General features: G+C 33.0%; 1 protein-coding gene across 1 annotated transcript in view; it reads right to left on the reverse strand.

The window, feature by feature from the left end:
• LOC139528859 (uncharacterized) overlaps positions 1-13,991 on the reverse strand; it is a 34,814-nt gene that overhangs the window by 3,996 nt on the left and 16,827 nt on the right. Inside the window, exons 14-18 of the mRNA XM_071325073.1 lie at positions 12,790-13,493; positions 7,887-8,018; positions 6,402-6,570; positions 1,666-1,842; positions 523-616 (exon numbers count right to left, since the gene is read on the reverse strand). Of these exons, the coding sequence (XP_071181174.1) occupies positions 523-616; positions 1,666-1,842; positions 6,402-6,570; positions 7,887-8,018; positions 12,790-13,493 (1,276 nt within the window). The remainder of the gene's footprint in view (positions 1-522; positions 617-1,665; positions 1,843-6,401; positions 6,571-7,886; positions 8,019-12,789; positions 13,494-13,991) is intronic.

Raw genomic sequence — 13,991 nt, forward strand, 5'->3', positions numbered from 1 at the left:
TAGTCCTGGTATCTATGATGAGTTTATTTAACGTAAAAATCTTTTTTTGATATTAAATATTGCTTCTAACAGTTTCTATAAATGTATTACAGTTTTCGAGATAAATGAGGAAGATAAATAGATGTTCATTTTCAGCAAAATGTTCTGCAACATTAGATTACATCTACCAATTATGTGTTTTCAGATATTGACAAGCACTCGTTTTCTTTTTTTAGCCATGGCAGCCAAGCATGAAAAATCAATCAGCTAAAGTTTGGTTAAAACTCGTCCATTAGTGTCAGATAAGAAGATTTATCAATTGAAATAGTCAATTAGTGTCCAGTGCACATGGCAAATATACATTGAGCTTTTGCATTAGAAATACTTTTTATATTGAAAAACAGTAAAACTGTACACACGTACTATCTTTTGATTTTAAAACGTGTGTATATTGCAAGATGTGTCTCCAATATATTGTTCAGGAGTCTTTTTTTAATTCATCTTTCCTTTTGACCTAGAAAATGATAGACTTGTATTTTTTACCTTGCCCCACATCCACGCCCACTATCTGCATGAAAATATTCATAATACAGTATTAGATCTTTCCAGGCCTCTTCTGTGAACTGTTTGTATTTTCCTACAAAATATTTAGAATAAAGTTAAATTTCTTTATTAACTTTACGTAATTTGCTAAAAATCTGCATGAAAATCTCTACAGAGTAAACCAACAATTCAGCAAAATTTTACTTATTTGAAGATCTAGTCTTGCTGATCATTTTTGCTATTTAAAACGTCTATCTATCTTTTATTGTTTTCAAGATATTAATAAAAAATGAAACAGATCAGTAAAAATCATCAATAAAGAGGAAGTACTCCTACAAAGAGTTGACTTATTATCCCAGCTATATGAATTATTTGTAGATCAAGTCTTGCTGATCATTATTGCATATTTAAAAGCATCTATCATTTTCTATATTCAAGGGAGCATGAAATTGGAGTAAAAACTCTAATTTTGCATTAAAATCAAAACGGTCATATCAATGGGAACATGTGTACTAAGATTCAAGTTGATTGGACTCCCACTTCCTCAAAAACTTTAACATGAACCAGGGACAGAGGGACGAATGGACACACGGTACTGACAAACAGACCAGAAAAAATAATGCCCCTCTGCATCATAAGTGCGGCATAACATTGCAACAAAATGGTCAAAAGAGTGATCAACTGACAATTTTCAGCTATCTGGACTTTTTGCAGATCTTGTTTTTTTATCATATTTTTATTTACAAAAGGGAGATAATCATGTGTCTCCATTGTAATATACACCATGTAAAAGACTATCTTTGTATCTGAAAGATGAGAGATAATACTTGTCATTATTTTATATTACCAATGTTATTTCAACTGATCGGGCAGAGCTAACGTTTTAATTTGCATAAGGACAGTTTATTTGATGATGTGTGGGATAAGGAACATGACTGTTATAATTATAATTGATTTCTAATCACCTATCAGTGTCAACAAACGTATATATACAAATGAACTGAGTGTATGATATAGCACAAATATCTGGACTCTTCATTCATTAGTTTATCCCGAAAACACCTGTCTATAGATGGACTGGTCTTAAATAAGTGAACCGGTTAAACCCTGCCCAATCAAGCAAATAAATCACTTTATACATACCATGTAAAGGTCTAGCACCTGAAGAATCTGGTAGAAACATTGACACCAATCTTTTACAGACATCTTTTACAGCTAGGTCTAGACTGATTTTAGATTTATGAGCAGGATACTGGATTGTAAGTCTACTACCAAGGCCTGAACGGATCTTTTCTATTGCATCTAATAGTATGTAGTTTGCTGGAATTCAGAAAATGTGATTATACTTTTTGATTTGGGTTAAGTTCATGAGAAGTAGCAAATCAAACATTTAATTGCTCAATAAATTATAAAGGATGATTTATAATGAATATGTCTCTGAAATTACAATCATGATAGAATTAAGGTAACACGATACCGAATGGCATATCTCCCGATTTCCAAAATTTTTGGCATACGTCTACTTTGAATCGAGTTACATCGGAATATGTAATGAAAAATGAGGGTCACCATTTTTGTTTTTTTGTAATTTTCATAGGAAAACGTCAATTTTGGCGACAAATTTACTTAGGTATATAGGGGAAATGCCTTTTTTTCAGCTTACATTTTAAGATTTTCAAATGGATGGCTATTTTCTTATATACGGAGAAAAACAAAAAACTAACATAATATCCAGGATTGCATAGTGAATCCATGTACGTATAGAAACTCATATGTAACCATCCTTGTTTTTGAAATAAATGGCTTCAAATTTGATCGATAGGCCTAGAACTTGACCAAAAACCTGTGACGTTATGGTGTACGGAATATAACGTTATTCCTTCTCAGAGAAATGGAGAGAAAAATATGTGTCGGGATCTGAATGAGTATATTTTATTTTCATTTCCCCTGTCGACTGTCGTAAAGTTCCTAGTAATGCAATATAAAATTCTACTGAATCAAATATAATTTTATTTCATCCTGCACAAGGAATTTCACTCATATGAATTAATATTAATATCGTCTGATTTTCACATCAAACGAGCATATACTTGAAACTTGCGTGAACAGGTTCCATGTGAATCTTAATTTATGATAATAGTTCATGCATAAATCACCGGAATTTTTTACACGTTAAGTTCACGTAAATATTTGAAATAAAATTATTTAAATAATATCTTTGTTCTAAAATTTGATTAAAACCATAATAAGTACCTTCAGATTTACGTGAAAAATAAATGAAACATTTCACGTGAGATTCATCCGAATTACTGATTTTTAACTCCATCATATTAGACAATGGTGGTATATCACTGCATCCCGTGATGCAGAAATATAGTATTTTAAAAAATATGATTCATTTAACAGTTTTTTAATTACTCGGTTGGATGGTTGTTTAACGTTCAGTGGCAAATAGTTCATGCATGCTCGGGACGATACAATACAATTTTGAAAACAGTTGTTTATAAAAGGCACATTTGATGCATCACTCAAAAAAGATCAATAATTCTGTTATTTGTGAAAATAATGAGGAAAAATAATGTTCCTGATAAAATACACATTACAAAAAATAAAATAACAAAACTCCAAGAAAAATTCAAAACGAAAAAATCCCTTATCAAATGACGAAATCAAAAGCTGAAAAACATCAAAAGAATGATAAACAGCTGTCATATTCTTGACTTGGTACATACAATACATGTAGTATAGTGTACTCTGCGTGGTGTAAATGTGTTACTTGTTTGCTCAGCAAGTCGGACAAACCTTCCAAACTGTTAACCCGAATAATTCAGTCGTTATATTCCGCTTACTACATTAAGTAGGTAAGAGAGATCGATTACGGGGAGGGACTGAATTATAAACAAAGTATCATGTTACCCCACTTCCATAATGAGCAAGCGGTAACATATATATTAAGTTTTGAGTAACTGTTCAATTTTGGTCTTCCTCGCGGTCTGCGTTTAAAATTTGTCGTATTTTTGAAAAAATTAGAGGCAATGATTTAAATTTTAACAACTAAAGTTCCAAGTTACGGGTGTAAATTGTAGGATTGATTGCTTTGATTATTGGTTGGTTAACGTCCAGTGGAAAATATTTCATGCATGTTCAGGACGAGAACAAGTTAACAATAAATACAATACATGTAGGTAGGTTTTGCAATAGAGGCAGGGCATCCGCGATGATGGTCGGGAAAATTTTAACTGACGCTTTACACATTATTTATGTATGTGCCTGTCCCAAGTCAGGATCCTGTCATTCAGTGGTTGTCGTTTGTTTATGTTACATATTTGTTTTTTGTCCTTTTTTTTTAATATATATTAATAAGGCCGTTAGTTTTCTCGTTTGAATTGTTTTACATTGTCTTATCGGTTCCTTTTATAGCTGACTATGCGGTATGGGCTTTGCTCATTGTTGAAGGCCGTATGGTGACCTATAGTTGTTAATGTCTGTGTCATTTTTGGTCTCTTGTGGACAGTTGTCTCATTGGCAATCATCCCACATCTTCTTTTTTATATATATATACTTATATACTTGTTCTAAAAACTAATTTTAAGAAAGAAACTTTCCAGGCCTTTTCCGACGCCTAGTATGCGAGCAATATGGCCCTTAGAGCCCTAAAAGGTAACTTTGTTAATTTTCTTTCAGTCTTTTTTTCTCCCAGCTTGTACATGTACATTATTTCCAACTCAAAACTAAAAAACACCGAATACCCATGCAAGTGTAAATTAACACGAATATAAAATCTAAATGATTTCAAGATCTAGCTTTTTTACAGCCTCTTGCCGTTTGAATAAAAAGTCAGTCGTTTGCATGTAAATTTCAAGAAAAAAATTATAACGGAATCAGGGAACACGGAACCGGTCTGACTACAGCCAGCCCCAACTATCAACTTGCGTTTGTAGACGGAAGTGGATACTCGGGGCTGGCTTTATTCAGACTGTACTTAACATAACGGAACCTGAAGTTCGTTATTTTATTTCTGCCGAATCAAGTGCCCATATATTTCTCAGCCTTCGTTAACTTTATAATACTTCATTCCGATGTTGCTGTCCGTCCTGAGTAGACCTGGTTTATACGATTACAAAGCTGGCACTGTATTTTAAATATATTTCCAAAACTATATCGAATTTACTCTGTACAGACCAATGAATTTCAGAGACTGTTTACCCATGGGACACAGGAAAAGTTATTCGGCTAAATAACCACTTTTTTTCCATTCCATGCAAACAAACTATTTTCTGTATGATTTTCAACGTCTGCTTGTATTGTGCTTTTCCCCTAATTAAATCCGTATTCTCATCCAAATAAATTTCAATTTTGTCCGAGCGGTGTTTTTGATGACCATTTAATTTAAAACGTGTAAAATTCCCCGTTTTTTCACACATCATCCTAAGCTTCTATAAATTAGATTTCTACATTCAAAACAAAATTTCATGGAGATACGGCGTGAATCATGAATAAGTATTTATTGCAAAAATAAACCAAGGTTTACTTTTATAAATTGTTATTTGGATGGAGAGTTGTCTCATTGGCACTCACACCACATCTTCCTATATCTAGACCAAGAAAAAAAAAATGATAAAACTGTGTCTGTTATGCATAAGAACATATATAGATAAAGTGTGAAGATGCTAAAAATATCAAAGAAACAGAATATTTAAAAAGTAAAGTAATACTTTTTAAAGATTAACAATGAGCAGAATGAATGCCTGAAAACGATCAAACAATCTATGTCAAATAACCGCTACGTATTGCATCAAAACTCTCGGCACTCTGCATCTAGGGAAAGTTACCATGGCACACAAAACCTGCTGCATTGGCTTATATGTTTGAACGTTATTCGATAACGCCAGGAACGATAACTCATGGCGTAACGTCATTCGGTATCGTGTTACCTTAAGGAGGCTCGAGGGTATAAAAATTTCAGAAAAAAAACAAACATTTGTTTTTCATTACAAATTTTATTTATTTCCTTTTGTAGTTGCTACTTTATCATATGATACAAAAATCATTCAAAACAATCACTTCGTGTTGGCCCCAGATGACTTTCAAAATGTATACATCATTGAAAAAGTTCCAAATTATCTCCCTTTGGTGGAAAAATGCCATTTTTTGGCTCTAAAATTGAAATATCTTTCTCAACTCATCGGTGACCTATCTTTTTTAATATAATTTCCACATAAGCTGTACTTAAACTAAATTATTGTAAAATTGTAGCGATTTTTGTAATAAATTTCCCTTTTTTTATTTCGATATTACCTTTATTTCTCCTATTACTTCAACAGAAAAAAAACACCTTTACAAAAATGTATGCTTCTTTCGAAGGCAGATTGTGAGCGCAAATGAACGGTGACCCCACTTTTTTATTTTATTTTTCTATTAACTATAAGATAAAGTTCATTTATAGAAAAAAATAGAGAAATCCTATATAAATGATTTAGACCCGCAAACCCCCTTAAGAAAATGTTAATGTAGAAGGGTAATTACTTGTGTTATAATAGATGAACAACCACATATTTTCTTTTAATTGAACTACAATTCATAAATAAAAATCAAAGCAAAGAAAAATTATTTCAATACAAAAAGCATTAAAAGGTATAATTTTATCTTATGATAACAAATAATTACATCCATTAATCAAACCATACAGAAAGAAGGCTAAGACAATTATGCTGTTTGAGTGACAACAAAGTAGTAGCGCAGTCTGCACCTTTAGCCACTAGTCCAGATAATCTGATAATACCCCAGACTAGTCTTCAGACTATTAGTTGGAAAAGTTTTTGGTACAGACTGGTGGAATCAGAGAGAACAGCAAAATAGAAAATTTACACCAAACTTACCACATATCCATATAGGACCTCTCCAGTTACTATTACCACCCATCATTTCACTGTCTGCTTCACCAGGAGCATAATGTAAGGTGAAATTTTCAGTAAGTGAAAAAGTTTCTGGATTCTCTGTTGTCTTCTTTCTAACAGGAAGTGTTAATATGTAGTCTTTTCTGTGAATCTAATAACAAGTAATGTTAATATATTGTCTTTACAGTAGTTTTAAAAACACAAAGAGTAAATATTGTTTACTGAAAATCTACAAACAGGAAGTGTCTTGTATTTATTGTGAATCATTAATAATAACACATGTGAGTCTTTTGACATTGTGGATTATAGGTCATAAGATGGATAGATAGTAGTCAATAACTTACCTTAGAAAGAGACCTTATTCCAACAAGAGTGCACACACTGAAATGTCTCGCCTTCTTTACTAATCATTGATATTATGTTGATAGTCCTAAGTATAAAGCTTTATTACAACTGTCACATAAACTTAACATTAACCAAGATAGCTAAACAAAGACCAATGAACCATGAAAATGAGGTCAAGGTCAGATGAATCATGCCAGGCAGACATGTACAGCTAACAAAGCTTCCGTACAACAAATATAGTTGACCTATTACTTATAGTTTAAGAAAAATAGACCAAAACACAAAAACTTAACACTGTGCAATGAACCGTGCAATTGAGGTCATGGTCAAATAAAACCTGCGGGACTGACATATAGATCATAATATATTTCCATACCACAAATATAGTTGACCTTTGGCATATAATATTAGATAAAAAAAACCAAATCTTAAAAACTTAACTTTGACCACTGAACCATAAAAATGAGGTCAAGGTCAGATGACATCTGTCTGCTAGACATGTACACCTTACAATCATTCCATACACCAAATATAGTAGACCTATTGCATAAAGTATGAGAAAAACAGACCAAAACACAAAAACTTAACTGTAACCACTGAACCATGAAAATGAGGTCAAGGTCAGATGACACCTGCCAGTTGGACATGTACACCTTCCAGTCCTTCCATACACCAAATATACTAGCCCTATTGCTTACAGTATCTGAGATATGGACTTGACCACCAAAACTTAACCTTGTTCACTGATCCATGAAATGAGGTCGAGGTCAAGTGAAAACTGTCTGACGGGCATGAGGACCTTGCAAGGTACGCACATACCAAATATAGTTATCCTATTACTTATAATAAGAGAGAATTCAACATTACAAAAATTCTGAACTTTTTTTTCAAGTGGTCACTGAACCATGAAAATGAGGTCAAGGACACTGGACATGTGACTGATGGAAACTTCGTAACATGAGGCATCTATATACAAAGTATGAAGCATCCAGGTCTTTCACCTTCTAAAATATATACCTTTTAAGAAGTTAGCTAACGCCGCCGCCACCGCTGCCGCCGCCGGATCACTATCCCTATGTCGAGCTTTCTGCAACAAAAGTTGCAGGCTCGACAAAAACTTACCTTAGAAAGAGACCTTATTCCAAAATTAGAAAGGAACTCCTCTTCATCAAACAATCTTTCTAGTAAATTTGTTATACGTTCAGGAGGAACACAAGTCAGAAAATAGGTGTTGTCTTCTGATTTCTTTATTATCTACAAACAATAAATAAACATTAAAAAGATAATATAAGAATTTGAAATAAAAAATCTAAATAAAATGTTTCATTGAGCACAGCCTGATACCACCGCAGAGGTAAAACCCTGAACAGTTTGTGCATGTTTGGACACAATATTCAAGGTTGATACTGTCTGAAATTGGATTGTGATCAAATTTTGACATATGATAGCTTTCTGACACAAAATAAATGTAGTGAAAGATGTTAAAGATTTGAGATGGGTTGAAACATTAGTATTCATTTTCAATTGACAATTTCTTGCTTTAGCACAATACTGTGATATTGTGCAATATTGTGAGATTGTGCAATATTGTGCTACAGCCTAATACTGTGTTATTGCGTTAAACTGTGCAATTTAAGATTTCTTTTTATTGCACAACACTGTGTACTGTAAATTCAGAAATTATTGTGTGCACTTCATATTGCGATTTTGTGATTGACGACTTAAATGCGATTTTAATGTTAACGATTTTGAGAAAATCCTGTTTAATTCATATAAAATATTTCAAAATGCAAGTTTAAATTATTGCTTTTACAACTCTGTCATATTTTGGCAATAATAAAAACCCCGCAATAATTTCTGAATTAACAGTAATTGGATATTTCTTGCTACTACACAATACTGTGCCATTGAAGATTTATTGCTGATGTGCATTGCTGTGCAATTCAAGATTTCTAGATATTTGGTAGGATTTTTGTTGTTGCACAATACTGTTCAATTGGACATTTCTTACAAATGCACAACACTGTGCAATTGTTGAATTCTTGCTGATTTACATTACTGTGCAATTGATGATTTCTTGTTATTGCACAATACTTTCCATTTGAAGATTTCTTGCTATTGCACAATTTTTGGCAATTGAAGATTTTTGCTATTGCACAATACTTCATATAATTATTCATACATCATATTTGGTGTGTATCTCCTGCCATATCAGTATTTTTTGCATTTAAATATAAGTAAGAAATATAAATCAATGGAAAAATGGAAAATTTTAAGAAAAAAACCCCCAAAATTAGGAAAAACAAGTGAAACTGTGAGCTACTGCTCACTGATGATACCCGCCCCCGCAAGTGGATAATTTTAATAGTGTAAAAATATGCAAGTGTTCGGTAAACAGGAAGTTGTTGAGTGATGAATCTGAAAACACATCACACGGTATAGCTGACTTGTATAAATCCTGAAACCAAATTTCAGAAATCCTTGTATTGTAGTTCCTGAGAAAAATGTGACGGAAATTTTCAACTTGGTTATCATGTGTAAAATAGTACAAGTGTTCGGTACACAGGAAGTTGTTGAGTGATGAATCTGAAAACGCATCATACGGTATAGAATACTTATATAAACCTTGAAACAAAATTTCAGAAATCCTTGTATTGTAGTTCTTGAGAAAAATGTGACAGAAATTTTTAACTTGGTTATCATGTGTAAAATAATACAAGTGTTCCGTAAACAGGAAGTTGTTGAGTGATGAATCTGAAAACGCATCACACGGTATAGTTGACTTGTATAAATCCTGAAACCAAATTTCAGAAATCCTTGTATTGTAGTTCTTGAGAAAAATGTGACAGAAATTTTTAACTTGGTTATCATGTGTAAAATAGTACAAGTGATCGGTAAACAGGAAGTTGTTGAGTGATGAATCTGAAAACGCATCACACGGTATAGCATACTTATATAAACCTTGAAACAAAATTTCAGAAATCCTTGTATTGTAGTTCCTGAGAAAAATGTGACGAAAATTTTCAACTTGGTTATCATGTGTAAAATAATACAAGTGTTCGGTAAACAGGAAGTTGTCGAGTGATGAATCTGAAAACGCATCACACGGTATAGTTGACTTGTATAAATCCTGAAACCAAATTTCAGAAATCCTTGTATTGTAGTTCCTGAGAAAAATGTGACGGAAATTTTCAACTTGGTTATCATGTGTAAAATAGTACAAGTGATCGGTAAACAGGAAGTTGTTGAGTGATGAATCTGAAAACGCATCACACGGTGTAGCAACCTTATATAAACCCTGAAACAAAATTTCAGAAATCCTTATATTGTAGTTCCTGAGAAAAATGCGACGAAAAAAATTTCATCGGACTGACGGACTGACAGAATGACAGACAGAGGTAAAACAGTATACCCCCCCTTTTTTCAAAGCAGGGGTATAAAAATAATTACCCCCTCCCCCAATTTTTTTTAAGCCCCCTTTAAGTTATTAATTACAAACTCAATTCCAGCTTTCCATTTGTGGTTTGTAACCTTGCAGTACAATTACAGCGAGATACATGCATACACTAAAACAGAAGTTATTAGATATAGGAAGATGTGGTGTGAGTGCCAATGAGACAACTCTCCATACAAATAACAATTTAAAAAGTAAACCATTATAGGTTAAAGTACGGCCTTCAACACGGAGCCTTGGCTCACACCGAACAACAAGCTATAAAGGGCCCCAAAATTACTAGTGTAAAACCTTTCAAACGGGAAAACCAACGGTCTAATCTATATAAACAAAACGAGAAACGAGAAACACGTATATATTACATAAACAAACGACAACTACTGTACATCAGATTCCTGACTTAGGACAGGTGCAAACATTTGCAGCGGGATTAAACGTTTTAATGGATCCAAACCTTCTCCCTTTTTATGAAACAATAGCATAACATCACAACAAAGAAAAACATACGATAAAATATCAATTGGCAGACTTAACTCAATCAAAAAGCGTATGATTAAACAATGAACGAATAAATTTGATCTGCGATATCTGAATACAAATGCACATTTAATTAAATATTAGAGACAAACATTCATGACCAAAAAGCTAACAAACAAATTCAAACACAGGACATGACTGAGAAATATTTAACCAATCAATGTTCACTTTAGAAAAAAACCGTTTTTTTTTATAATCTTGAAGTTTATACAAATGTTGTAAGAATAAGTGAAAAATTGTCTGGAAACTAGAAAGACGCTTGTTTTTATCTTTTTTGGGCCCCTAATTCTTGAACATTTGGCCCAATTTCCCCCAAAATTCAATCCTAGCCTACCCTTTGTGTTGTTATACCTAGCATTACAATTTCAGATAGATCCATAAACTGAAACACAAGTTATTGTCTGAAAACTAGAAAAAACACTTCATTTGTGTCTTTTTTTTTGGCCCCTCATTCTTTAACATTACGAGCAATTACCCCTGAACTCAATCACAGCCTTCCATAACTGATATGGAACCTGGTGGTACAATTTCAAAAAGATTCTTACATTGACACACAAGTTATTGTCACCAACTAGAAAAATGCTTATTTAGACCCCTTTTTGGTCCTGTTTCCTAAACTTTTGGGACCATAACCAAAATCAATCTAAACCTTCCTTCTGTGGTTTAAACCGTGTGTTTAAATTACATAGAGATCCATTTACTTAAACTAAAGCTATTGTCTGGAAACCAAGTATCTTCAGAAGACTACGACAATGACGACGCCAACATGATACCAATATATGTCCGCAAAATTTGTTTGCGCTTGTATTAAAATTTCAATGTGCAACACCAGATTTGTTTATGGCGCTGTGGGATAAAATAAGGCAAGATGTAAAGCACAGAAAGGAATACAGTAAGACTCCTGCCAATTTTTATTGTATGATCTCTGACAAATAAACTAGGAGATCACCTGATAGAAATTGTACAGGTAAGCAACGAAAATTTGAAAACTGTAAAATAATGGGACAGCAATTTGATTGGAAAGTGCTGCATTCTTTTCAATGAATATCTTGTAGTGCTAAAAGAGCCTAGGCAGGACAATGTCTTGATCACAAGCTCACAAGACAATCAATTTTGATTTTCTGTCCTATCAATGTGGGAAGGGTAGACAACTTATGATTTACTGTTTTTTCAATGTAGGAAAAGGTAAATTAACAGTAATAGATTGCCTTCAATCCAAAATATTTAACAAAGTGGACAAGAAACTGCAATGACATATACATGTATAGAGTCTGTTTGTAACACCTGTTTTAATTCCTCTGTACATCTAATATCACTAAAGGTAACAGTACCACAAGCTACAAGGGGAAGTAACCAAACAAGTGATCTAACTATAATTACTCCACATACATGTATAGAGTCTGTTTGTAACACTTGTTTTAATTCCTCTGTACATCTAATACCACTTAAGTTAACAGTACCACAAACCACAAGGGGAAGTAACCCAACAAGTGATCTAGTTATAATTACTCCACATACATGTATAGAGTCTGTTTGTAACACCTGTTTTAATTCCTTTGTACATCTTATACCACTAAAGTTAACAGTAACACAAGCTACAAGGGGAAGTAACCCAACAAGTGATCTAACTATAATTACTCCACATACATGTATAGAGTCTGTTTGTAACACCTGTTTTAATTCACCTGTACATCTAATACCACTAAAGTTAACAGTACCACAAGCTACAAGGGGAAGTAACCCAACAAGTGATCTAACTATAATTACTCCACATACATGTATAGAGTCTGTTTGTAACACCTGTTTTAATTCCTTTGTACATCTTATACCACTAAAGTTAACAGTACCACAAGTTACAAGGGGAAGTAACCCAACAAGTGATCTAACTATAATTACTCCACATACATGTATAGAGTCTGTTTGTAACACCTGTTTTAATTCCTTTGTACATCTTATACCACTAAAGTTAACAGTAACACAAGCTACAAGGGGAAGTAACCCAACAAGTGATCTAACTATAATTACTTCACATACATGTATAGAGTCTGTTTGTAACACCTGTTTTAATTCCTCTGTACATCTAATACCACTAAAGTTAACAGTAACACAAGCTACAAGGGGAAGTAACCCAACAAGTGATCTAACTATAATTAATCCACATACATGTATAGAGTCTGTTTGTAGCACCTGTTTTAATTCCTCTGTACATCTAATACCACTAAAGTTAACAGTACCACAAGCTACAAGGGGAAGTAACCCAACAAGTGATCTAACTATAATTACTCCACATACATGTATAGAGTCTGTTTGTAACACCTGTTTTAATTCCTCTGTACATCTAATACCACTTAAGTTAACAGTACCACAAGCTACAAGGGGAAGTAACCCAACAAGTGATCTAACTATAATTAATCCACATACATGTATAGAGTCTGTTTGTAGCACCTGTTTTAATTCCTCTGTACATCTAATACCACTTAAGTTAACAGTACCACAAGCTACAAGGGGAAGTAACCCAACAAGTGATCTAACTATAATTAATCCACATACATGTATAGAGTCTGTTTGTAGCACCTGTTTTAATTCCTCTGTACATCTAATACCACTTAAGTTAACAGTACCACAAGCTACAAGGGGAAGTAACCCAACAAGTGATTTAACTTGTATTGGTATGTACTGCTCTGTTAGTTGGTCTACCAAAACATCATTATAAAATGTCATCTCTGGATTCCACATTCCTGAAATTTGAATACATAAACAGAAATGTGAAATAAATAATAAACACTAGACACCTTTTAGAAGGAGACATATATTTGTTTTTACTTTTTGAAATAAAAATTCTTGTGATTAGAAGAAATTGATTCAGACCTTGATCTTTTTTTTTTTTTTTTTATCATTTTGCAGTTTATCAATACTGGAAAAAGTAATTTGACATGAATATCATATAAATCCTTGTATAAGTGATTCAGACATGCATATCATATAATGACCTTGTATAAATGGATCAGGCATTCTTTTATGTTGTTATTGAACTAGCTGTCAGTACCTGCAAGTCTTTCAATAACTTAGTCCCCAGCCATTCTATGTTTTTGTTATATGTATTTATATTTGAATTAATCTAATGAGTTAAACCTTTCTTAACTGATTTTTTTAGTTTGTTCTTATGTTGTACTGCTGCACCCTTGTCTCAGGTTAGGAAGGTTTAACCTTGCCACTGTGTAACATATATGTTTTTG

The sequence above is a fragment of the Mytilus edulis genome, chromosome 6, assembly GCF_963676685.1.
Source record: "Mytilus edulis chromosome 6, xbMytEdul2.2, whole genome shotgun sequence".
In the NCBI taxonomy this organism is placed as follows: Eukaryota; Metazoa; Mollusca; class Bivalvia; order Mytilida; family Mytilidae; genus Mytilus; species Mytilus edulis.